Source organism: Capra hircus, chromosome 6, assembly GCF_001704415.2.
Source record: "Capra hircus breed San Clemente chromosome 6, ASM170441v1, whole genome shotgun sequence".
Taxonomy (NCBI): Eukaryota; Metazoa; Chordata; class Mammalia; order Artiodactyla; family Bovidae; genus Capra; species Capra hircus.
The window spans coordinates 101,284,402-101,311,680 of NC_030813.1; the positions used below are offsets into that span (position 1 = coordinate 101,284,402).

The window sequence follows — 27,279 nt, forward strand, 5'->3', positions numbered from 1 at the left end:
TGTGCTGTATTATTGTATTTTCAAGGTACTATACTGTAGGATTAAAAATGTTTTCTTTTTTCTATTTTGAATGTCTTATTTCTGTGAAAAGTATGATAAACTGATTATAGTACAGTACTATATAGTCAGTTGTGTTAGTTGGAAACCTCAGCTAACTTTGTTTCTTGGACTTACAAGCAAATTGGACTTGCAAATGTGCTCTTGGAACAGAACTCATTTGTATGTAGGGAACTTACTGTATAGTGATCTTAAGATATGTTAACTTGGAAGACAGAATTGTAGCTAACAGGCTATTTAAGTGGACTCTAAATGTCAGGTGAATTACTTATTCAACACACGTAAGTTCTGCTTCTCTTGTTAATGTAAGGTGGCTACTTTTAGAATCACTTTTATAAGATGGATGCCGTGTGGACTTACTCTCTCTAGCAATGACATTTTCACTGTCACTTTTTCCTTTGGTAGAAAGCAAATTTGATGGCCCTCTTTTCTTTACAACTTTATCAGACTTTCCCCTTTCTTTTAGTGAAGACAAATTTACATTTAATGACTCAGGAAGCTTTGTAGTTTGGGCTGCCTCCTGCTTCTGCCAAATTCTGTGCTGCACGATGACCCTGGTCTCTGGCTTCTTTGTGCTGAAATTCACTCATTCACTATCAAATGACAACGAAATACTTCCAAGAGAGGTCTTGGGGTCTGGCAGAAATGATAGTGAATCATGTTACAAAATAGTAAAAAAAAGAAAAAGAAGAATATATATATATGTATGTATTAATCAGTGGACCTTGATTCACTGATTTGAAAGGGCTCGTTCCAGTTTCTGAAGCATTGCAGAGACAGAGTTTAGGAAATATTTTTTAAAACTTTTTTGCATTTCAAAAAAAAAATTACTTTATCTCTTATTCCTTCTCCACCCTGTGCAGCTTAGAACAGCGAAACTTGACTTTGGAAACAGAAATGATGAGCCTCCACGATGAACTGGATCAAGAAAGGAAAAAGTTCACAATGATAGAAATCAAAATGCGAAATGCCGAACGGGCAAAAGAAGATGCAGAGAAAAGAAATGACATGCTTCAGAAGGAGATGGAGCAGTTTTTTTCCACGTTTGGGGAGCTGACAGTGGAACCCAGGAGAACCGAGAGAGGAAACACGATATGGATCCAGTGAGGGGCGCTCTCTCCCGCTGTCTCGAGCGGCCCTGGGAAGGACGCTGGGGATTCTGGTGGGAAGATTATATGGGACCAGGTGGCTGGTCACCTGGCTGTACAGAGTTCAAGCTGGGGGAGGCATATCATTTATAGACATTACCTACCCATATCTTCAATGTGTACCAAAGTTGTATCATGTCCCATAATGCTACTGTTAAGTGTTAAAACTGGATATGTGTATATAGAGTAGTTTTTAAAAAGTAAACTAAAAACAAGAAGCATATCTCAAGAATTATTTTATTGCCAGTCTTGTATTTAAAATGTTAAATCAGTATGTCATTGCAATTTAGCTTGCTTTCAAGCTTCACCCCTTGCACTTAACATAAGCTATTTTTGGCATTGTGTTATCATCAGCTTATTTTATAGATCAATATTTTTATTTCCCCTTTTGCTGAGGAAACGAAGATAAGCAGATATATAAATATATAAAAATATATATGAGATGAGTTATTAAAATCAAAAGAATACTTTGTGGCTGTGCTGTTTGTGCCAATAGACCTTTCCGTGACCAAAAAGAGAAATATAAATAATTTTATAAAATACGATGGAATCCCCAGGAAACTTTGAATCACTCTATGAATTCTGCCCTTGACACTGCTCAGTTTTCTTGGTGAGATGGTTTGATACAGGAAATTTTAGATTAAGTAAAAAGGTCTCCATCTTAAGTCCCCTGGTCTGTCTTGCCCATGCCATAGACGCATGTCTCCTATGCAGGATGCACTTTAGAGGGGGGGGGGAAATCATTAAAAAAAAAAAGAAGAAGAAAGCATTTAAGTAGTCATGCCTTGAATTACTCTTTCTGCTGGATGGTTATGAGAGAAAATTCTTTCTGCCATTGAGAAATTGAGAAACAATGTTTGCTAATTATGGTGTCCACGTTGAGCACCCGTCCTCTACTCCACCCCCATCCCTACCAACCTCGCCCTACCCTGAACTGCTCTCTGGAAATGCAAACAGTGAAATAGTATTACCGTATCTCTCTCAGTTAAACTGCTGGAGTATGTGCCTTATATTCTTCTTTTGCTCAGGCTGACTGTTCTGTTACCATCTAGGATCCTTTCCAAACGAGAGCTGGCAAAGGTAGTTTGAAGCCAGAGGGAGGTGATGGAGGGAAAAGGGACCAGGAGAAGGAGGAGACAATTTGGAAGAAACTATCCGGCTTCTAATTTTTTACAATATTGTCCTTCCCTATTAAAACATAGTTATTCACAATAATTTTAAAATGTGAATCTTTAAAAGTCCGATGGTGATAAATTTGTGAGCATCACTAATGATAACTTTCCAGACTCTCTAGGACTCTCTGGAGCTGGAGATTGGAGAGAACAATTCTTCACAATTAAATAAGACAATGATTTTGAGAAGCAAAGCGAATAAATCTTTCTCAGACTAGAAGAGAAAGTCACAAAAGGCATAATTAGAAATAAATACTACTTGAGTTTATGGGATTTGAGTTGTTTGGAGGTTCTCTGTCTGTATTTATTTTCGAGAGGACGGTAACCTTTACAACCTCTGTTCTTGTCTCTGTGCCGCCTTTGTTTATAAACTTACACTGAGCAAGCTTATGTGGTCCTTTGGTATTAACCACTGTCTCTAAAGCAATAGTTCCTTTATCTTTAGTTCCCTTTTCTCTCTCTCTTCAATTCTGTAGCAAGATACTCCTACCTGGATATCCTATAGAAAATTCAACTGCAATATGTGCAAAAATTATCTCTTATCTTTTCCCAAGTCCCTGCCTTAGTTAACAAAAACCACAGACTCATAGGAAGCTGTATGTTACAACAGTAAAAATCAAAGATTATGCAAACTGCCCATGTTCAAATTTTTTCCAATTGTCCAGCTGTTACTAAATCTTCTGCGCATCTCTTTTTTCATCTGTAGAATGGCTGGGCATAATAAAAACACTGCTCTCATAGACTTATGTGGTTTCAGCAAGGTAGCTTATATCAGGTTGACAATACCTAGTATACAAGAAGGACTCCATCACTGTTAACTAGAATTTATCTCTACTATACCCTCTTCTTCATGTTAACATTCACTCATCAAGTACCCATCCTCACCTTTTTCATCTGCTCGCTTTGATCAATTCTGCCCATCTCTTGATGAAATCATCTTACCCAGCCCCTTGTGTTTTGGTATTTCATTTTCAGACTGCTCTTTCTAAGTCATCCTTCTGACCATTTTAGCCTTGTTAATAACATTCAAATGCCCCTCACACAGTATATATGACTCTAACCTGCACTTTCAGTCTCAGATCCTGCCACTTCCCCCCATACCTGCAATGCTATCTCATGCCTCTGAAACGTTCCACCTTCATCTTTAAGATTTTTTTTTATGTGGACCATTTTTAAAGTCTTTATTGAGTTTTTACAATATTGTTTCTGTTTTTGTTTTGTTTTTGGGTCATAAGGCAGATGGGATCTTAGATTCCTCACCAGGGATCCAACCTGCACCCCCTGCATTGAAAGGAAAATCTTAACACTGGACCACGTGCAAAGTCCCTCCACGTTTTATCATTGTGCACATCTTGACTGCCTTCCTTCTATCTGGCACACACCAACCGTGTATTTTTTTGTTTTTGTTTTTTGCCAAATCAAATGTCAGTTCAGTTCAGTTCAGTTCAGTTCAGGCGCTCAGTCGTGTGACCCCATGGACTGCAGCATGCCAGGCCTCCCTGTCCATCATCAACTCCCAGAGTTTACTCAGACTCATGTCCATTGAGTCGGTGATGCCATCCAACCATCTTATCCTCTGTCGTCTCCTTCTCCTCCTGCGTTCAATCTTTCCCAGCATCAAGGTCTTTTCAAATGAGTCAGTTCTTCCCATCAGGTGGCCAAAGTATTGGAGTTTCAGTTTCAGCATCCATCCTTCTAATGAATATTCAGGACTGATTTCCTTTAGGATGGACTGGTTGCATTTCCTTGCAGTCCAAGTGGCTCTCAACAGTCTTCTTCAACACCACATTTCAAAAGCATCAATTCTTCGGCACTCAGCTCTATTGTTCAACTCACACATCCATACATGACTACTGGAAAAACCATAGCCTTGACTAGATGAAGCTTTGTTGGCAAAAGTAATGTCTCTGCTTTTTAATATGCTGTCTAGGTTGGTCATAACTTTTCTTCCAAGGAGTAAGCGTCTTTTAATTTCATGGCTGCCATCGCCATCTGCAGTGATTTTGGAGCCCCCAAAAATAAAGTCAGCCACTGTTTCCACTGTTTCCCCATCTATTTGCCATGAACTGATGGGACCAGATGCCATGATCTTCATTTTCTGAATGCTGAGCTTTAAGCCAACTTTTTCACTCTCCTCTTTCACTTTCATCAAGAGTCTCTTTAGTTCTTTGCTTTCTGTCATAAGGGTGGTGTCATCTGCATATCTGAGGTTACTGATATTTCTCCTGGCAATCTTGATTCCAGGTTGTGCTTCATCCAGCCCAGCATTTCTCATCAAATGTCAGCTCCCCTTTAAAGCTTCCTAAGATCTCAATGGAAGGTTAGTTGTGTTTTGTGCTCCCAATTTATATATATATATATATATATATCTTTTACCATTTTCCATGTCTGGTTGTTTTCTTCACCAAATTAAAAAGTAGTTTAGGAAGCAGCAAAGTGGAATGGTTAATTGCAGGAAGCTGAGAACCATACAAAAGTAAGCATCTTACTAGTTAGAACAGGACATGGAACAATGGACTGGTTGGAAATTGGGAAAGGAGTACATCAAGGCTGTATATTGTCACCCTGCTTATTTAACTTATATGCAGAGTACATGCAGGCTGGATGAAGCACAGGCTGAAATCCAGATTGCCAGAGAAATATCACTACCCTCAGATATGCAGATGACACCAACTTTATGGCAAAAAGCAAAGAGAAATGAAAGAGCCTCTTGATGAAGGTAAAAGAGGAGAATTAAAAAGCTGGCTTAAAACTTGGCATTCAGAAAACTAAGATCATGGCATCCAGTCCCATCACTTCATGGCAAATAGATGGGGAAACAATGGAGACAGTGGGCTGTTTTCTTGGGCTCCAAAATCACTGCATATGGTGACTGCAGCCATGAAATTAAAACATGCTTGCTCCTTGGAAGAAAAGCTATGACCAACCTAGACAGCATGTTAAAAAGCAGAGACATTACTTTGTCCACATAGTCAAATCTTTGTCCATCTAGTCAAAGCTATGGTCTTTCCAGTAGTCACATATGGATGTGAGAGCTGGACCATAAAGAGAGCTAAGCACCATAGAGTTGATGCTTTTGAACTGTGGTGTTGGAGCAGAGTCTTGTGAGTCCCTTGGACTACAAGGAGATTAAACCATTCCATACTAAAGGAAATCAGTCCTGGATATTCATTGTAGGGACTGATGCTGAAGCTGAAGCTCCAATATTTTGGCCATCTGATTCAAAGAACTGACTCATTGGGGAAGCTCCTGATGCTGGGAAAGATGGAAGGTGGGAGGAGAAGGGGATGCTAGAGGATGAGATGGTTGGATGGCATCACTGGCTCGATGGACAAGAGTTTGAGCAAGCTCCGGGAGTTGGTGATGAACAAGGAAGCCTGGTGAGCTCCAGTCCATGGGGTCTCAAAGAGGCAGACATGACTAAGCAGCTGAACTGAACTGGACTGAATATACCTTAGGCAAGATGCAAAATAATGAAAAGTTATTTAACCTTTGAGCCTTAGTTTTTTCATCTGTAAAGTGAAGACGATAACTCTCTTACTTTGAGGTGATGTGCCCTGGGCCTATCCAAGTGCCTGCCATGTAACTTGATTGATAACTCTATTGATAAATGGAGTTTCTTAAGGCACCAGAAAGATATCTTATTGATTTTAAGTGCCTCCTCCTCCATCATCACTGGCCTTCCCAGGTGAAGCAATGGTAAAGAATTCTGCCTGCCAATGCAGAAGATGCAAGAGATGCAGATTTCATCCCTGGGTTGGAAAGATCCCCTAGAGCAGGAAATAGCAAACTGCTCCGGTATTCTTGCCTGGAAAATTTCATATACAGAGGAGCCTGGTGGGTTACAGTCCACGGGGTCACAAAGAGTTAGACAAGACTGAGCACACACACTCTTCACCATTATTATGCCACAGACTATCAGCATGGAGAGTTAGCAGTAAATTTTGTCTTTGCTTTATGAGGGATACTGTTTAATTATAAATCTCAGGGATGACAATCTTTAGTCAATGCATGCTGTGAGCAATGTCCATCTGGATTTCTATTGGTTTTTATATTAATTCAGCTGAAAGCCTAGAAAAATATCAATGCAAATTGACATAAGAATAAATTGGAAATATACAGGTAGTGTTGAGGGTTCATTTGCTGCATTCTGTATACATTTCTTTAAAACTCTTTAGACAACTGTGATGATTTTTACATTACGGGCTCAGGAAAAAAGACTTGCTTCCATGTGAGTCTATAGTACTGGTTTGACTTATCAAACTATATGGCTGTGTATCCTTTAATGAATATTTAAAATAGAAATGCCCATGCCATCAAGCTAACTAAAGTGTAGATTTCATATGTAAATTTATCATGAAGTGACTAAAAACTCCAAGTGGAATTTAAATAATGTCATTCCAATTTATTCACACACTGAGGATTCCTTTTACAAAGTTATATCAATGCTAGGTAAGAGTTTAAATCTCTTTTTAAAGATATAGTTAATATGGTATAATATTATAAAATTAATTCATATAATTAGTAGCACCATAATTTTAGTGATATAATTATCTCTCATTGGAAATGCAGGAGCGGATTAAAGATTGGGGTTGTTGTTTAGTTGATTTCCTTTAGAACTGTTTGGTTTGATCTACTTGCAGTCTTAGGAACTCTCAAAGAGTCTTTTCCAGCACCACAGTTTGAAAGCATTGATTCTTCGGTGCTCAGCCTAGACTGGGGTTGTTGTTTAGTTGTTAAGTCGTTTCCAACCCCGTGAACTGTAGCCCATCAGGCTCCTCTCTTCATGGGATTCTCCAGGCAAGAATACTGGAGTGAGTTGCCGTTTCCTTCTCCAGGGCACCTCATGGACCCAGGGATCAAACCCATGCCTCCTGCATTGGCAGGTGGATTCCTTACTGCTGCGCCACCAAGGAAGCCCCAGGGAGCCAACCACAAACCCCAGTGTTCCTTACATTGCAGATTTGTGCCCTCTTGGTGTAGCACCCTAGAAGAGAAAATGCATGAACCTTTGCATTCAGAGACCTGGATCATAATCCCAGCTTTGCAGCTTAGTAGTTATGAAGAGTTTGCAAGCCTGTTCATTTTTATGTAAAACTGGGATAATAATACTATCTTTTCCTTACTAGATTTTTTTGAGGCATGAATAAGTGATTAGCACAGTATTTGGCATATATTAAGTGTTCTATAAATGGTAGCTGTTGGCCCCCAAATTACTCCTGTTAAAAGGATGATTCTGGAGCTCATAGCCAGATTCTGGCCTTGGGAAACTGACCAGCAATGAAACACTAGTATGCACAGCAGCAGAGGGTGTAATTGCGACCCTGTCTCAAGGACTCTAATTTTACCTTTTCTCAGATGACCTGCTGAGATTGATGACAAGAAAGAGGCATGCCGAAAGCATCCTTTCTATTTGCAATTAATACAATTACATTCATGATCTGGGAATAAAATCAAGAACCACCGCTAACTAACTGTCCACCAATTTTGTCTATGTGGACACAGAGGAAGACAATGGGCATTAAAGGTATAGGTAAAATACGGTGAAAGTGCCTAAGGATGTGGGCCAGTGAACATGCCTACAGTCATATCAGCATCACCTTTAGTGAATATTCGTTGAAGGATTCCACATTCTAGACTAGCAGGAGGCTAAGTTTGCTCAGATTCACACGAATCATTCACAGATTCATTCACATGAATCTGAGCAAATCCAAGGAGATATTGAAGGACAGGAATGCCTGGCGTGTTGCAGTTCACGGCGTTGCAGTCAGATGCAACTTAGTGACTGAACAACAACATGTCCCTTGAGTCAGTGATGGCTATCTAACCATCTCATCTTCTGCCACCCCCTTCTCCTTTTACCTTCAATCTTTTCCAGCATCAGAGTTTTTTCCGATGAATCGGCTGTTTGCATTAGGTGGCCAAAGTATCAGAGCTTCAGCAACAGCTCTTCTAAATGACTATTCAGGGTTGATTTCCTTTAGGACTGATTAGTTTGATCTACTTGCAGTCCCAGGAACTCTCAAGAGTCTTTTCCAGCACCACAGTTCAAAAGCATCATTTCTTCGGTGCTCAGCCTAATTTACAATAATTTCCACATGAGATGTATTGCAGATGTTAAAAGATCACAGAGGTGAGGCTGGGCAAGGCACTGCAGAGCCATGGCTATGACATGAGCCGTAAAGGATAGGTTGGAGGTAATCAACAGGGGGCAGCTTGGAGCCAGGGCCTCCCTGGAGCATACGTGGAACAGCATGTATGAAGGTGCTTGTGTTACAGACTCTAGGGAGGGGGCCTTTTCAAATACACAAGATGACCTATCCAGCCTGTGCCATCGAGGTGGCCTTCTACCTAACAACCTTCTTGCACCCTGTGAGACTTGAAAACACACTTAGGTCCCAGGCGGCTTCTACCCTTTTATTCAAAGGCAGCAGCCAGGGTGTGAAGTGTTTTGCCTTGTTTGAATTCACAAACCACAGGGAAAGAGTGCTGGATAGGTGGCTCCTGGAGGTCTCTTTCATTATTTTCTTTATAGTCTTCTTAATGGGACCAGTGGGAAATGAGCCAAGTGTTAGCACTGCCCAGCTGAAGGGCCTCTTGTTGCCAAGTGACTTGGATAACGAACAGTTTTCCAGGCAGCCTGACTTTACTGAACCTACTCTAGACCTTTGAGCGGAAAGTTTAGCCAATGAAAAGTGTGTTGTTTAACATCCCATTTATGGCTCAGGTCCAGGGCTGAATGACACTCTTTATTTATGGACTGTGTGTACCTGCTGTCATCATAGCCCCTTGAGGCTCAAGCCCAGGTGAGACCAGCCCACATGGGTAGAAGTCCTTTTGTTTTATCTTAGGGGTCCCTTTCTTAAGTGAAGAGTACAGGTAATAGGATAACACTGAATTGTCTGAGTGAAGAGTCAAGTTGGACTATTTGCTTGGAGCAAAGCTATCTCTTGGCTCTGAGGGGAGCCCTTAAAGAATCTGTGAAAACACCAAGTCCATCCTAGCCCTTTCCTCCCAACATACACGTTCCCTGCCTCCACAAGAGTCGTTAGAATTAGCTAACGACTCTTAGCCAATTAGAACAGGCTAATTGAATAGAACAGGCTAATAGATGTGAAGAACACTTCACCCTCTGTTGTTGTTGCCATTTAGTTGCCCAGTCATGTCTGACTCTTTTGTGACCCTATGGACTATAGCCTGCCAGGTTCCTCTGCCCATGGGATTTCCCAGGCAAGAATTCTTGGAGAGTTGCCATTTCCTTTTCAGGGGATCTTCCTGACCCAGGGATCGACCCATAACTCCTGCATTGGCAGGTGGATGCTGCTGGGCCACCTGGGAAGCCCTCACCCTCTGTTACTTTTCATCGAAGTAGCTAATGGCCCATGTCGCTTGTCTCTGCCTGTGAGCTCATCCCTGTCTTGCTCAGCACATTCCCACGTTTGCTTCAAACTCTGACCCCCTCCCCCATCCCCCAACCTTTCCATTACACCTTCTAGATCTGCCAGCGTCCCCTCTACATCTTTCCTGAAGCAGCTATGTCCTAAAGACATGGCTGTCCTGCAGCCCTCTCCAGGATGGCCTATTTTTCCTTCCCACAACACAATTCAACACAAATGATAATTCCCACAATTATCATTAGCCTGGCGGAGAGGAAGGTCTCTCTTTGCTTTTTATTGCTCCTTTTGGAGCGTTAATCCTCTCACCTCCCTAAGAACCTTCTTGGAAGTACATGTCACATGAAAGAGTATTTTTAGCATTCAATCAGCTGTTTGTCTTCACTTCTGGCCAAACAGCTCCTCAACCTACTCGGTCCTGAAAAATCTTACTCTCCTCTGCCCAAACATCAGCCACCTATGCCCAAGGTTGACCTCACACCATGGCGTTACAAAAAGTTGTTGCTGTTCTTGGGTCGCTAAGTCGTGTCTGATACAGTTACCCCATGAACTGCAGCATGCCAGGCTTCCTTGTCCTTCACTATCTCCCAAAGTTTGATCAAGTCCACTGACTCAGTGATGTTCTCTAACCATCTCATCCTCTGTCATCCCCTTCTCCTCCTGCCCTCAATCTTTCCCAGCATTGGAGTCTTTTCTAATGAGTCGGCTCTTGCATCAGATGGTCAAATTATTGGAGTTTCAGCTTCAGCATCAGTCCTTCCAGTGACTATTCAGAGCTGATTCCTTTAGGATTGACTGGTTTGATCTCCTTGCGGTCCAAGGGACTCTCAAGCCTAGCATTTCATATGATGTCCTCTGCATACAAATTAAACAAGTGAGGTGATAATATACAGCCTAAAAATAACTGTACCATTACCAAAATGTCACCAAGCATCCAATCTCTGATTATCACCTCTTCTCTTTCTAGATCACTCCTTTTTGCACCATCACTCCAACAACTCTTGAATACTCCCAAAGTATCTCAGAGCCATGGACTTGCCTAAATTTTCCCAAATTATCCCCTCATGCCATCCCTCATGGCATCACTTCCCTCCTTGACCAACTTAGCTTCTGTGGCTCTCCATCATATTTATTCCTTGGAGTAGGAAATGGCAACCCATCCCAGTATTCCTGCCTGGGAAATTCCATGGACCAAGGAACCTGGTGGTTTACAGCTCGTGGGGTGCCAAAGAGTCAGACATAACTGAGTACGTGCTCACACACTCCACTCTCAAATCCCTTCACCTTCTCTTCCACCACTCCACTCACCTGGGAAGCAAAGAAAAGAACTCAACTTTGGCTAAATTCAATTTCTGCTTCCTCCTAATCTTCATCTAAAAAACTAAACGTGGCTGAAGAGCAAAGACCACTGACTGACTTGTCTACCTTATATAAAAATGACTCATTTCCCTCTCATTGTTGTCTAATAACTTATTTTTGTAATTTTTAAGATCTATTTCACACTTCATAAGCCCCATGAGCTCTTTCTATCCTCATATTCAGCTGATAATCTTACTTATATAAACTTACTTACCGATGGCCTCTTTTTACTGAGGGAAAAAAAAAAATCCACAAAGCACATGAGATTTTAGCTCCCCAACCAGGGATCAAACCCACACTCCCTGCATTGGAAGGTGAAGTTTTTACCTCTGGACGACTAGGGAAGTCCCTGTTTTAATGTTTCATCATCACATCTACCAGACAAACTACGCCTGCACTGTACACCCATCTTAGCTCTTGTTTCCAAAACCGTGCTGCCTGCTCCACCCAGGCCAACGATTCCTCTTTGAGAGCACACCTCTCCTATTCTAGAATATCGCTCCTTCAAATAGCTACTCTTTCTCTCTTGCATTAGATGTTTTGTTCTTAACTATTAAGCCCATCCATACATACTTACATTTTGGTAACTTTAAAAAATCCTTTCATCTTATCTATATATACATATGTCTAATTTCAACATCATTCTTCTGCTTCACTCTTCAGAAAAAAAAAAAAAACCTTGAATTTTCTGACCTCATTTCTAACTTCTTGTTTCCCATGTTCTCTTGAACTCAGTGGAATCATGCTTTCTTGCTCAAAATTGCAGAGAAACTACCGTAGTCAAGGTCAGCCATGGCCTTCATAAAACCAAGTCCAATTGTCTATCTTCCATCTCCATCTTAGCTGTTCAGTGACATTGTCTGTGATGTCCACTCCCTCATTTTTGAAACACTTTGTTTGGCTTCCAGGACAGCACGTGTTCCTGGTTTTCCCTCTGCTTTACTAGACATTCTTTAGAACACCCTCCTCTTCCTGACCTCTGTATGTTGGAACAAGAGAAACATTCATCTTTGGACTCTTCTTCATCTACCCTCAACCTCTTAAGCCTCTTATAATCTCCTTGTTTCAATCAACACTTATGACTCTCAAATTTATGTTTCCGTTCAACTTCTTTCCTATCTCCAACCTCGTAGAAAATCCAGCTACTTCATAGGAGTATCTAATGAACTGACATTTCCAACAAGAAATATGAATTTCTTCACAAATATGTTCCTAGCCCATCGTTCTCAGTCAACTGCACCATCATTTACCTTGCAGCTTAGATTTCTTAAAAATACAATCATTCCTTCATCTCTTTCTTCCGTATCACATTTCAATCCATCAACAGATCTTGTCAACTCTGCCTTCACAACGTATCCTTAATTAGACTCTGACTCTAACTCCTTCTCAGCACCAGCTCTTCTTAGCCCAAGTTCCATCATGCTTTTCCGGACTCCTGATACACCTTACAATGGATTCTTTGTTTCCATTCTTGTCTTTTTTCTTAACCTCCTCTCTCTACTCAGCAGCAAGGGAGATGCTTTTTAAGAAGAAAAACTATGGCATTTCCATGCTCAACTCTATCCATCATCTTCCCATGATAGATCAAATCCCAAGATCTTGTCATGCTCTTACTCTTTCTACCTCTTCAGTTTCATTTATTATCACACTTCTCTTGTCCATTCTGCTTTATTCACAAGAGGCAGTGTGTGCTCAGTTTTGTCTGACGCTTTGAGATCCCCTAGACTGCAGCCCACCAGGCTCCCCTGTCCGTGGAATTTTCCTGCCAAGAATACTGGAGTGGGCTGTCATTTCCTCCTCCTAGGGATCTTTCCGATCCAGGGATCAAACCCACATCTCCCCAGTCTCCTGAACTGGCCAGGCAGATTCTTCACCACTGAGTAGTCACTGGGGAAGCCCTTTATTCACAAGACTCATTCTTTATATATACAAACAAACTCTTGCTCCAAGGCCTCTGAACTTGCTTGTCCCTCAGATACTAATATAACTCATTCCCTCACTTGATTCAGGTCTCTGCTCAAATATCACCTCTTCTGAGAACCTTGCCCTGATCACCTCATCTAAATGATACCCCTTATCATGCCTTATCCTTTTAATACTTTGTCTGTTTTCTCAGTGCTATACAGGACCTTGGGCATCCCTCATTGCTCAGTTGGTAAAGAATCTGCCTGCAATGCAGGAGACCCTGGTTCGATTCCTGGGTCAGGAAGATCCGCTGGAGAAGGGATAGGATACCCACTCCAGTATTCTTGGGCTTCCCTTGTGGCTCAGCCGGTAAAGAATCCATCTGCAATGAGGGAGACCTGCGTTCGATCCCTGGGCTGGGAAGATCCCCTGGAGAAGGGAAAGGATACCCACTCCAGTATTCTGGCCTGGAGAATCCCATGGACTGTATAGTCTGTGGGGTCACAAAGAGTCATGACTGAATGACTTTCACTTTCACTTTTTCAGTGTGCATAGAACAATCATGAGAAGACTGAAGTAATCAATATCTGTGGCATGGGTCAGTGAGTGAATGTTCAGAGTTCAATGTCAAGTTTCTGGTTCACATATTCAGTGATGTTCTGAGTTGGAGTGTCTAACAGAAAATAACAAATGACTAAACTCTACCGTATTTTAGGGCTCCAACAACCCTCACAGACTGAACAAATTTCAAAGATTTGGCTTCCTATGAGAACATCAGTGCAGAGAGACTCCAGTATCTGCTGTGATGTTATTTACTAACTTGGATATTTTGAAATATGAGCCTCAAGCTCAGCATTCAGGCCCAATAGCTCTCGAAAGAAACATGTATCAAAATGAATTTTATATTATGTAGAAAAAAGCATCCATGCTATTTTTGTTGTGGTTTTTTAGCCTCTGAACCTCTTACCTATTTTTCCCTGAGGATACAAATATCACAAGTCATTGGTAAGGTGTCAAAACGCCATCACATTTCTCCTTTTTTCTGAAGACTGAAATTTGCTTGTTGTTGTTTAGTTGCTAAGTCTTGTCCAACTTTTTGGCACCCCATGGACTGTGCCCAGGCTCCTCTGTGCATGGGTTTTCCCAGGCAAGAATACTAGAGTGGGTTGACATTTCCTTCTCCAGGAGATCTTCCCAACCCAGGGATCCAACCCACATCTGCATTGGCAGGCAGAATTCTTTACTGCTGAGTCACCAGGGAAGCCCTTCATTAATTGTAATTATGTACAATTAGACAAAATGATAACATCTAAAGAAGCAGATTCTGTGTCTCATTTGCTTTAAGAGAATAATAAAAATGGAATCATTCAAATCATGCCACTAATTTGAACACATTATTATTTTCAAAGAAAGTAATAGATGAGTTAAAGATATTTTGCTTCAACCACTTTTTTTTTAAACTGTTAAGCTTTATTTACTCTGAAGTTGTGAGGATAAGAACTATGTTGTATTTATCTCCTACCAAGGACACATAGAGAGATGTTCAACAAATGGCTTTGGAGTGAATGAATGTGCCACTTACGAATGTAACTCAGAATTTAAATTAGAAATTTAGAGCAATTTTCTGAGAGCTTGATTTGCACCAAATCCAAGTTTGCAAAATACTAACATTAAGAAATAAGCAGTTGCTTTTTGAAAGTCTTCCTTTTATAAAAGAAGCACTTTAATATCAGTAGTTTCCTTAGTCCATGTAAGATATTATTTGGTTTATAAAAATTTATTTTGTGTATAGTTAGTTGTTCATAAATAACCCTTTGACAAATGCAAATATAAAAGTGTTCATGAAAAGCAAATTGTGAGAGATACACTTTTCTAGGAAGAGTGTGGAGAGTTTTTAAGATGAATAACATTTTATATCTGCTTTTGAGTTGCAGACAATGTGGATCATTGGGCAAAAAGAAGAAAAAGAAGGACAGAACCAGAAGTTCAGTGTCAAGGAAGTGAACCATGGAGTAAAATTTGAATCTTCTCAATGGCATTTCAGACTTATTTTACATTAAGTTTTATACTATGATAAGTCTTTAATATGTGACAAGAGAGGATGGGAAATTCCAAAGTGGGGTTTGATTCTTGTCTATGTACATCACACTTCATGTGCTTAGGAACTGTGCATGTCTACAGTTTGTTTCAGTAGCAAAAGAGAAGACACTGATCTACAAGGATGAACAGACCGAATTCAGTCTGGACCTGGGGAGATGACTCACCATGTTCAGCGGTCCCCGACGTGAACTGATCTGAGACAATAGCATTTTCAGTGTGTTTCCCTACTTGCAAATGCCTTCCAGGTATGCCTTTCAAACTTCGGAGAGGAAAGAGATGCAACAAGTAGCTTTCTGATAAATCCATAAGGTCAAAAACCTCTACCTTGAGTGTAAGTGAAAGTGAAGTCGCTCAGTTGTGTCCGACTCTTAGTGACCCCATAGACTGCAGCCTACCAGGCTCCTCTGTCCATGGGATTTTCCAGGCAAGAGTTCTGGAGTGGGTTACCGTTGCCTTCTTCAGGGGATCTTCCCGGCCCAGGGACTGAACCCAGGTCTCTCACATTGTAGATAGACGCTTTACCGTCTGAGCCACCAGGGAGGTCCACCTTGAGTGTAACCCAGTGCAACTGCTGAGCAAACAGAATCCTCCTTCTAGAATGGCTGTTGCACAAGCAAGAAAGGTAGTTTTCAAGATATTTTTATTCTCACTGTAAATGCAGTCAAAATGACCCACATATTTGGTAACGTTTCATGGCACCTGGTATGCACCAATAACTCCTTCTGATCCTTTTTCTCCATAAGCAGTCTTATGGAATGTGATTCCCCTTCTTAATATTGTATTTTCAGGTACCTATACTTGGCCACTTTTAAACTTATTTTATTAACAGAGTAAAGATATGTGACTTAAAATAGAAGCTATGCCAGAGATAACAAATGGCTTTTGGTTTCTATTTTTCTCATATATAAAAGGTTCAGTTTAGTTCAATTCAGTCACTCCGTCGTGTCCGACTCTTTGCGACCCCATGAATCGCAGCACGCCAGCCCTCCCCATCCATCATCAACTCCCGGAGTTCACCCAAACTAAATTGTGTTAACTCAAAAGAATAGGTATGTTTATCTTCCAGATTTTCTTTGTAATGGTTAGCTAGTTAAATAAAACATTGTATTTACAGAAATAAAAGGCCATTTCTCAATTTTTCAGATGTTTCCAGCTTGACTTGGGTTTGGTGACCTGAAGACATAAAATCATAAAGTCACTGAGGAGTAAGGTTAACTACCACGTAGACACACACACACACAGACAAAAACTTTGACCTCTCTCTTGAGTAATGAGATTAGAAGAAACTAATCTCAAATGAAAGTAGAGCTTTCTACATGGTCACATATGTATTACACACTCATTACCCAAAGTGAGAAAGTAGGTCACTCCTCATTTCTCATTTATTCCCTGGCACAATCAGACTGCACAATGAAATCATGTGATATGCTTCAGAGCTACTGTCAGGACATAAAACCCAAGACAATGAGCAGCACGACAATAGTTAGCAACAGGCAAACTCCAACAGTCTGGGTTTGGATTTGGTTTTATGTTACTAGAAGCAGATTTGCTCTGTTTTTTAATAGTTCATAAGAAACAGAAATCACAATGTATTGACTTCATATCCACCTACAAAGAGTTCAAAAAAGCCAAAGTTCTCCCCCCATTCATCCTCTTGTTTCACCAACATCTTGAAAATAAAAAAGGAAAAAAAAAACACACAAAATGAAAAAGAGAAAGGACATAAATGATTTAAATAATTTCAATCCTTATTAAACATCACTGAAGTGCATTTGATCTATCAGGCTGACTTTCAATTCTCACCATTAAGACCTTGCAAAGAAACTGGATGTGCGTAGTTTTGCTTCCCGGTGTTGGTCTAGAACTATAAAGGTGAGATGTGTATGAATGTGTGTGTGTGTTTTCAGTTCATTTCATAAACACGGACACAGGACAATTCTCATCATTTGTAATGGTCTTTGGAGTCCAATCATGCAGAGTAACAGGCAGGTGTAAGTTAGGTCTTGTTGCAAGATATACATGGCAAGGTGAACAGTTCAGTGCTAACTAGGGGTGGGAGATTTCTGTCCATCAGGATATACTGGCCATTGGTCCCACATAATCAAAAGTTAGATGTACAGGAGTTCATATACAGAGATCTTCCATTTCAGCTTGTTGACCAAGGAAATGAGTCAAAGTGAGCCATTTCAGACAGCCAAAAAACTGTCCAAGTGCTAAAAGAGATAAAATCTTATATTTTAATCACATGGAAAATAATTAGTGTAACTATGTACATTATAAGTTGATTGTTGTTCTTAGAGAAAGAGTTTCCATTCTGGGTTCAATAATCTCTGTGGAAAATACACACGTTGTGCATTGTGAGCAGGGTAGAGGGTGGAGATTTCTCTTCAGACCCAAAGTGGTTGGAATCAAAGATTCCTCAGTCTATTTAATCCCTTTCTCTGAGCTATACAAGATAAATTCTCTTCAGCTAACCTGGTTGATAGCATTCATCACAGAGCATGATGCTTCTAAGATTTAGATTATCGTATGTTGAGAATTACACAGAAATAGATTTGGAATAATTTAGATTTTGCAATGACTATTTAAAATTTTAAAGTCCATTTTGCTCATTCTGCCCCCCACCCCTTCCCTGGCAAGTCATAAAAGGATTTATCTAATCTCACCTATTCTACTTATCCTATTTGTCAAGGCCTATTTTCTGATTTACCAGTCAGCTGCTATCAGTATCCTTAGGTGATAGTTTTCTGATAATGATAACAGACTGAGAATAAACTATACAGCTCCCTGGCCTTCAATTAAATAGTTTACTCCAAGTGGAGGTAACAGACCAGGCCCTGGTCCACCTATGGGGTACATTCTCTCAAAGCTCAGTCATCAGATTCTTGAAGATGCAAGATTATTATCAGTTTTTATTCCACAAGAAGAAATTTGGTTATTAGGCCAGTGTATCTCTTTTGGACACATTGGCCAACAGAATATATATAGAAATATCAAAGTGGTGGTGGTGGTTTTGCCAAGCTCTCTCAAAAATCTAGTTTCTCCTGCACATGGGCATGTAGCTATCCCTCCTGTAAAATACTACAAAATATTTCTTGAAGGATCACTATGAAACTACTTGCCCTTTAAGGAAGGTCAGGCCAACTTCGCATTCTGAAAGGAACCCCAACCATAGGCAGGAATGTCACTTTTCCTAAGAGTGACCTGACACCCCCCTACCTGAAAAGCAGGAGACACCTTTTGAAGGAATGGGTGACTGCACCAGAAATAATTGCTTTTTCAAGAAAAGAAGATTCAGTGCAGAACATAGTATATTCTGTGGATCTGGTAACAACATAATCACCTCCTGAAGTGACTCTAATAAAATGGACCCAAGATTGTGAAGGGTGGATGGACTTCTGCAATGATGGTTCTTTCTGTTGGCCTATCGCCTGTTGCTTTGATAATCTAGGAAAATTAATTGTAGAAGCTGTCAAGAAGCTAACCCTTAGCTTGCTTTGTAATACATGATATCTCAATATAAAGGTTGTTCCATTTTTCCTTGACTGGAGGGAGTTCTGGCTAAAGGTAACCCATTTCCAAGAGACAACAAGAGAGGCCAGACTAGTAGAGTTAAGAGAAGTAAGTAAGTAGCAAGTGGAAGTAGCAAGTAAAGGTGGGGGACTTTAGGTAGTTCTTGCCTGGTTTCATCTGAGTGGAAAAAAAAAATCACTTCCACATACATGAGAGTCTAACTGTCTAGTGGTTTGAAGACGCTGGCTGGAGATTTCCTTTTGTCTCCGGGTGTTGTTTTGTGGCTGATGAAATTCTCCCTGGGATTCACTCTCTTTCAACAGCTTCGTGCTCTCTGCACTTAATCTCATGTGGTTAAAGGGCCAGGAGGGGAGATGCCGCAGGTATAGCAAGAGAAGAGCGCAGAGAAAGGAGATAAACAAAGAAAAAGGAAAGCAGAGAAGAGAAACTTTAAAGGGGGAGGGGGACTAAGAGGGAGGGTTGAGAGAGTGTGACACAAAGAAAATTGAGAGAACTCATGTGAATGGGGAAGCATTTTCCCAATCAGATTGTCTGCAATATTAACCAAAAGCAAGGGCAGCAAGACAGAGACACTGGGCCACTTCTATTCCAGGGGACAAGCTGCACAGTCTAATAATTTTTCTCTCCATTTTGAACAAATGACCTCTTGTCATGAAATCTACGGTGCGAAGCAATCCCTGGTAAATGGCAGCATTGCTCCCGTGGCAATGGTGGGAGTCGATTCTATTGCTTAGGAAGAGATACGGCTTCCTTATCGTTGTGTTTAAGGCAGTTTTCAGAGCACTGGCATTCCTGTCTGCTCTGTTTTCAGAGGGATTTCCATTTGCCCGTCATCTCACACTCAACCAACCATCCTGTGTGTTTCGCTTCTTCTTCAGCTGAAATACTACCACATTGGTGAGCACCAAAATGGTCAGAGTGCAAACAGTTGTGATGGATACTTCACTAGAGTGAATAAGAGGAGAAGGGTCGACCTGGTCCTGTTATTGCTGAGAAGTTATCCTGGTATCGCCTTGTATGAAACCAGGATGTTTCACAGTGCCTCCTTCAAGTGCCTGGGAAAGCACTTTCATTTATTTTTGAGCTAAGTTCAGGAGATTTTGCTAAACATTGACATCAATGCTTCATGGCTTTTAAGACACTCTATTGCTAAAGCTATTTAGCAGCAGTAACTTATGGGAAGAGTTATTGCTGTCACGTCAACTTGTGGTACAAAACTCAGATGATCAGCCCTTCTTGAATCAGTGAAATTTATGAAAAAATAAACACGAGACATTGGCCACGTTAAGGAGTCGGGGAAACCCCTGAGGAACGTCTGTGGATGTTTTCAAATGCTAACCTGAGGATCGCCCTGGGCTTTGGGTATTTTTTTTAAGTAATTATTTTTTTAATTCCAGAAGAGGGAAGTAATATTTCTTCTCAAAATAAAACCTTGACAAGGCATAAACACGGAAAATAGCACAGTCATGGAAAACACAACCCACAATCTAAAAATACCCTAGGCAAACTCATTTTTTGTTAGGGATACCATGTAGAGGCAGCCCCCCTCTATTTCAGAGAAGGGTTCCCATCAGATATGGACGCACTAACCCTGCCTCAGTAGCTGCCAATCTCTTCTCAGCTGTGACACATAATTTGCAAACGACAAATGAGGGTCTCCTTTCTAAAACAGGAATGTTGGCGTCTCCTAGAATCTGGGTCATACTTCCTTTAGCTCTTCCTCCCACGTGGCCACACTACCCTAGCCTCTCCTACCACTCACTATCAGAGAAAAGACCCTCAACTGTTATGCCTACCTTCCTTTGAAAGGTCAAACCATTCAGTACCTGGAAACTGTTACCCTCTCCCACCCCGCACTGTACATAAGCATCACATATGTTCTTTCTACAAATTGGTTTACAGGTGCCATTTAATCAGTTCAGATTTGGAAGCTACATCTTCAAGGGTCCAAGAGAACTCACTCCCTCCCCATATTCCACCCTTTACACATTTTCTTATAAGACATACAGCTTAATCAATTAACAAACTAAATAGCTTATATACTGGCAATATATTACAGATGGGTTTATGTCAGAGTAATAGATCACATGAAATGGACCATGTGGTACCCCAGTGCGTGATGTCTTGGGAGAGCCCTGAGGACACTGACAGTAGCATCTCTAAGTAAGTGGTGCTGTATGAATACAGACACATGCGGATCTGTATCTACATCCATCTGACTAGGCCAATAGGAGCAGGTAGATGCAAGATAGAGACACACACATGCTGGATGGGGCCACTGCACACCTTGTCATGCCATTTGAAAGGGCAGTTACAGGTCACTGGTTCTGCAGCCATTAAAATTACACTTTATGGAGAAGGCTTCTCTAATTGTGTTTGATTTTCTTTCTGTAGTAAAAGCATCATTGGAAGAATACCAAAGCAAGAGCAACTAGGAGTTAAATATACATTTGGCTTAGCTGCAATACAGAACTCTGGAGAAGAAGCAGGCTGAAAGATGTGTTTCAATTTTAGACTTGGATTCTCTCCCTTGCCATGTTCTTGTCGTTGCGTGTCTGCGTTTGCGTGTGTGTGTGAGTGTCTGCGTGTGTGTTCCATCACATCATCTCCTGAAGAACGCTGGGTTTCGCAGGCAGGCGGCTAGTCACCTGCAACAACCCAGGGGTCCTGCCGAGGCTTCCAGGCTGCTGTCAGTGTCAGATGCCAGGGTCTGGTCGGTGGACATGGAGGAGATGTCATTGACGGATGAGGAAGGAGGGAGACTCTCACTGCTGTTCACGGCTGCACCTGTGCTAAGAAAACGAAGACCAACATGACTAAACCTGGAACTAGACTCAGCTGGATGTCACTCAGTGGCCAAGTGTGTGCACGTATGATAAGGCAGTGGTCCCCAACCTTTTTGGCAAGAGGGACCAGTTTCATGGAAGACCATTCTTCCACAGAGCAATAAGGGGGGGGGGTAGTTTGGGGATGATTCACGTGCCTTGCCTTTACTGTGCATTTTATTTCTATTATTATTACATCAGCTCCACCTCAGATCATCAGGCATTATTAGATCCTGAAGGTTGGGGACCCTAGATAGGGGATGTCTGCTCCATCATTCATTCGACAAGTCCTCATAGAACCACTAACACAGAGCAGTACATTAGACTGTGAACACGAGGATAACAACACAGTGTCCCTGGTCACAAGTTATTCAAGGGTTAATGCAGTAATTCAAAATTGGCAAAGGAGTACATCAAGGCTGTATATTGTCACTCTGCTTATTTAACTTATAATATGTGGAGTACATCATGAGAAACGCTGGGCTGGATGAAGCACAAGCTGGAATCAGTGTTGCTGGGAGAAATATCAATAACCTCAGATATGCAGATGACACCACCCTTATGGCAGAAAACAAAGAGAAACTAAAAAGCCTCCTGATGGAGGTGAAAGAGGAGAGTGAACAAGCTGGCTTAAAACTCAACATTCAAACAGTGAAGATCATGGCATCCGGACCCATCATTTCGTGGCAAATAGATGGGGGAAGAATGGAAACAGTGACAGACTTTATTTTTGGGGTCCCAGAGTCACTGAAAATTGTGACTGCAGCATGAAAATAAAAGACACTTTCCCCTTGGAAGAAAAACTATGGCCAACCTAGACAGCATATTAAAAAGGAGAGACATTACTTTGTTCACAGAGGTCTGTCTAGTCAAAGCTATGGTTTTTCCAGCAGTCATGTATGGTGGTAAGAGGTGGACCATAAAGAAGGTTGAGCACCGAATAACTGATGCTTTTGAACTGTGATGCTGGAGAAGACTCTTGAGAGTCCCTGCAAGGAGATCCAACTAGTCAGTCCTAAAGGAAATCAACCCTGAATATTCATTGGAAGGACTGATGCTGAAGCTGAAGCTCTAATACTTTGCCACCTGATGGGAAGAACTGACTCATTGGAAAAGATCCTAATGCTGGGAAAGATTGAGGGCAGGAGAAGGGGATGACAGAGGATGAAATGGTTGGATGGCATCACTGACATGAACTCGAGCAAGCTCTGGGAGATCGTGAAGGACAGGGAAGCCTGTTGTGCTGCAGTCCTTGGTGCTGCAGAGAGTGGGACATGACTGAGTGACTAAATAACAACAATGCAATAACTGTCAAATTCTGCTCTAGCCTAGAAATCACCTGTAATGTTTCTAAAAGGAAAAAAAAAACCTCCACTGAACACCCCATTCACCCTTTGCACCTCCCATATTGTAATGCGTCTGGCCTTGGGTAGAGTCAAGGCATTTGCATTTTTCAAAAGCTCCCAGAGACTGATGTTAAAGGCTGACGACCACTGTTCTAAGAAGAGGGCAAATAAGTGAACACCTTTAAAGTAATCACCTGAACCTGGATGGTTTCAATTCAGGAAGATTTTTTTTTTTTTTTTTCCTGCATAAGGCAGCAGGTGGGATTTTAGCTACTGACCAGGGATCAAACCACACTCCAGGAACTGGAATCACAGAGTCTTAATTACTGGCCTGCCAGGGAGCTCCCTCAGGCAACTTTAAAAACAAACACATATAAGCCTCTTATCCCAGAAATAATAGGCTGAGGTAATTCCCAAATTACTTTGAGGCTACAGTTTTAAGAAAGGAAGGTATATTAAGTAAATATTATTACACCATCATTAATTTGACAATAAAACTTAAAATCCATATAGGCAAATCCAGGTAGGACTGTGGATGAAAGTTAAAAAGAACAGAAGTCAGAACCACAGTCAGCCTCTTGAGTGTGTTTAGTTTTCATCAGGCTTGCTTACCTGGGAATCTCCAAATAAGAACAACAAAAAATTTTTAATTGATCTGCTATGTAGGAATACAAAGATTTTGAAACTCTGAGGAGAAACTTGCTCATGGTAATCACTCAATAAATACTTACTGAGCTACAGTAGTTTTGAGAACCACACAGGGGAGATCATAAAACTGAATTAAACCAGAGCAGCCCGGAAAGTCCAATCACTTTTTCTCTTTATAGAGCCTTTATATTCAAGTGATACGGGTGGTGAAATGCATGTTTTGTGAAATAGTTCACTATTAAAAATATATGAAGTATAAGCATCTAATAAAGTGAGATGTATTTGGTGAAAATCATATATCCCTGTGAATAAGTCCCAGTAGTATTATCAAATACATCTAATAAGTTAGGGAAAAAATCTAATGAAGTGGAGAACTTAATACAATCTCCTTGTTCCTGGAGTAGGTAGGTGATTAAAATGTGGCAGTAACTGGAGACGATACACATACTTAAACTAAGACAAATTATATGGATCCTTTTCAAATTGTTCTTTGTTGATTACAACCATATTTATGCAAATTATGAGAAATATAAAAAATATAGGAAAAAAAGACAGCAATATGCACTGATCCTCAAATTAATGATAAGAACTATTAAACTTTTGATATTTTACTTTCTAGTCTTTTTGCTAGGAACTCTCTCTAAGTATAATCATTTCATATATATCCTTTTGTATCTTGTGTTTTCTTATCCAAAAAACCTATGCAATATTTCATGTTATTTAAACTCTTAAAAGCATCAGTTCCCCCTAATCTTAAATGTCTCTATATTTTTAAATCTGTCTTATTAACATCTTCTTGTAAATACTTTTACTCTTATTATCATAAAAATATATAATGTAAAGTTCAGTTCAGTTCAGCTCAGTCACTCAATCATGTCTGACTTTTTGCAACTCCATGGACTACAGCACGCCAGGCCTCCCTGTCCATCACCAACTCCAGAAGCTTGCTCAAACTCATTTCCATCAAGTCGCTGATGCCATCCAACCATCTCATCCTCTGTCTTCCCCTTCTTCTGCCTTCAATTTTGCCCAGCATCAGGGGCTTTTCCAATGAGTCAGTACTTCGCATCAGGTGGCAATACTTTGGCCACCTAATGTGTGCTTAGTTGCTCAGTAAGCACACAAGTAACGTAAAATTATCTGGCTTCAATTCATTCCAGCTTTATTTGATTATATCCTTTACAGATATGGTGCAGAGCTACTTCATTTCCTCTCGTGACATAAACTAGTAGATTTCAAAGGCCAGCAGACAACCCTTGATTAAACAACCCAACTGCCCAGCTCTGTTTTTTTCCTTTGATTTTAGATTAAATTATACCAACATCCTCATATTCTTTCATCAGCTAGGGTCTCTAATAACTGAGCATTACTGAGATGGGCTTCTCAGAAACATCTTTAATTTTTCTACATCATTATTAAAGGGTAGAGATTAAAACTAGATGCAGGATTTTAATAAAGGCTTGATCAAAGTATGGGCTGACAGAGTGAGATTACTGTCTATTCATCTCCTGGATGATATATTCTTACACTATGGATGATTTTCAAATCATGGTACTAGAGTTTAGATTTAGTTTTAATTTGAAATATAAAATATTGCCCATATTCCTTGCGTAACAGCTTCACTGAGACATGATTCACAAATCTAATTTGTATAATTCATTTTTTTAGCTTATTCATATAGTTGTGCAACCATTACAACAATCAGTTTTGTAGAGTTTTCATAACCACAAAAGGAAATCCAATAATCTATTTCTTACCACCCAACCCTAGGCCATGACTAACTTACTTTCTGTTTTTATAAAACTGTGTGTTCTGAACATATCAGATAAATGGGATCATACAATATGTGTCTTTTGTGACTAGTTTCTTTCACACAGCTTAATATTTTCAAAAGATTCATTTGTATCAATACTTCACTTCTTTTTATGACAATATTTTACTGTATGAATATATCCCTTTTGTTTATCTATTTATTAGATAATATCATATGATATTTGCCTTTCTCTGACTTACTCCACTTAGTATGATAATCTCCAGGTCCATCCATGTTGCTGCAAAAGGCATTATTTCGTTTTTTTTAAAGGCTGAATAACATTCCATTGTATATGTGTACCAAATCTTCTTCGTGCATCCATCTGTAGATGGATCTTTATGTTGCTTCCTGTCTTGGCTATTGTAAACAGTGTTGCAATGAATACGGACATGCATGTATCCTTTCAAACCATGTTTTTCTCTGGACATATGCCCAGGATTGGGACTGCTAGATTTTATGGTAGTTGTATTTTTAGTTTTTAAGGAGCCTCCATATTCTCCATAGTAGTTGTACCAAATTACATTCCCACCAACAGTGTAGGAGGGTTCCCTTTAACCCATAACCTCACCAGCACTTACTGTTTGTAGGCTTTTTTATTATAGCCACTCTGACTGGTGTGAGGTGATATCTCATTGTAGTTTTGATTTTCATTTCTCAGAATCTTTATCAATCGTATTTCTAGGGTTCCATAAATTGTTGTTGCTGACTCTGTATAGCACAAATGCATGTAAAAGAGATTCTCTCTTCTAACAGTCCCTCTATAAACTCCCCATTACATTCTCATGTTGTATGTAAAGAGTTTATCTATATAGTGCTATGGGGGTGGGGGAGGTGGTGCGAATCTTGTGTACTGTCTAGCAGCATGCTGCAGCAGCTTTAGTGGCTTTTGAGAGTCAATTATTAGCATTTCTTTCCAATTTTGCCTTCATAGATAACATATCAGTAGCTTGAAATTGATCACACAATCACTTCAGCTCAGTTCAGTCACTCAGTCGCGTCCGACTCTTTGCAACCCCATGAATCGCAGCACGCCAGGCCTCCCTGTCCATCACCAGCTCCCAGAGTTCACTCAGACTCACATCCATCGAGTCAGTGATGCCATCTAGCCATCTCATCCTCTGTCATTCCCTTCTCCTCCTGCCCCCAATCCCTCCCAGCATCAGAGTCTTTTCCAATGAGTCAACTCTTTTCATGAGGTGGCCAAAGTACTGGAGTTTCAGCTTCAGCATCATTCCTTCCAAAGAAATCCCAGGGCTGATCTCCTTCAGAATGGACTGGTTGGATCTCCTTGCAGTCCAAGGGGCTCTCAAGAATCTTCTCCAACACCACAGTTCAAAAGCATCAATTCTTCGGCGTTCAGCTTTCTTCACAGTCCAACTCTCATATCCATACATGACCACTAGAAAAACCATAGCCTTGACTAGATGGACCTTTGTTGACAAAGTAATGTCTCTGCTTTTGAATATGCTATCTCGGTTGGTCATAACTTTTCTTCCAAGGAGTAAGTGTCTTTTAATTTCATGGTTGCAGTCAATAGAAATTACTAATTGCTACAATCAGTCCATCTTTTTTAAAGAGATGGTTGCATGCATGCACGCATGCTCATTTGCTCAGTTGTGTCCAACTCTTTGCGGCCCCATGAACTGTAGCCAGCCAGACTCCTCTGTCTATGGAAATCTCCAGGCAAGAATACTGGAGTGGGTAGCCATTCTCTCCAGGGGATCTTTCTCACTCAGGGATCAAACCCTATCATTATTAAAAATTAAACCCCACACTGTAATTAAAAAAAGAAAACTTTTGCCTCTGTTTGATTTTTTCTATTGCACTATACTATATGCCTTCTCAACTGTATCCATCTCTGGCTTTACTGAATGATCCTCTCAAGTCTGTTTTTTATGTAAACAATAAATAAATTTTTAAACCATAAAACCAAACAAAATTAGAAGGTTCCAGACAAATATTTTGGCTTCAAGTTGTT

The 27,279-nt window shown here is 40.5% G+C and overlaps 2 protein-coding genes across 13 annotated transcripts in view; one reads left to right on the forward strand and one right to left on the reverse strand.

Annotated features, from left to right (window-relative positions):
• ARHGAP24 (Rho GTPase activating protein 24) overlaps nucleotides 1-1,675 on the forward strand; it is a 568,165-nt gene extending 566,490 nt beyond the window's left edge. For all 4 annotated transcript variants that reach the window (XM_005681855.3, XM_005681859.3, XM_005681858.3 and 1 more), the window contains one exon: nucleotides 921-1,675. In XM_005681855.3, the coding sequence (XP_005681912.1) occupies nucleotides 921-1,164 (244 nt within the window). In that variant the 3' untranslated portion in view covers nucleotides 1,165-1,675. The remainder of the gene's footprint in view (nucleotides 1-920) is intronic.
• Nucleotides 17,070-27,279, reverse strand: part of MAPK10 (mitogen-activated protein kinase 10) — a 379,167-nt gene continuing 368,957 nt past the window's right edge. For 7 of the 9 annotated variants that reach the window (XM_013964774.2, XM_018049689.1, XM_005681861.3 and 4 more), the window contains one exon: nucleotides 17,070-21,456. In XM_013964774.2, the coding sequence (XP_013820228.1) occupies nucleotides 21,314-21,456 (143 nt within the window). In that variant the 3' untranslated portion in view covers nucleotides 17,070-21,313. Of the gene's footprint in view, nucleotides 21,462-27,279 lie in introns of all 9 variants that reach the window. The other 2 variants (XM_018049691.1, XM_005681863.3) reach the window with 1 other exon arrangement.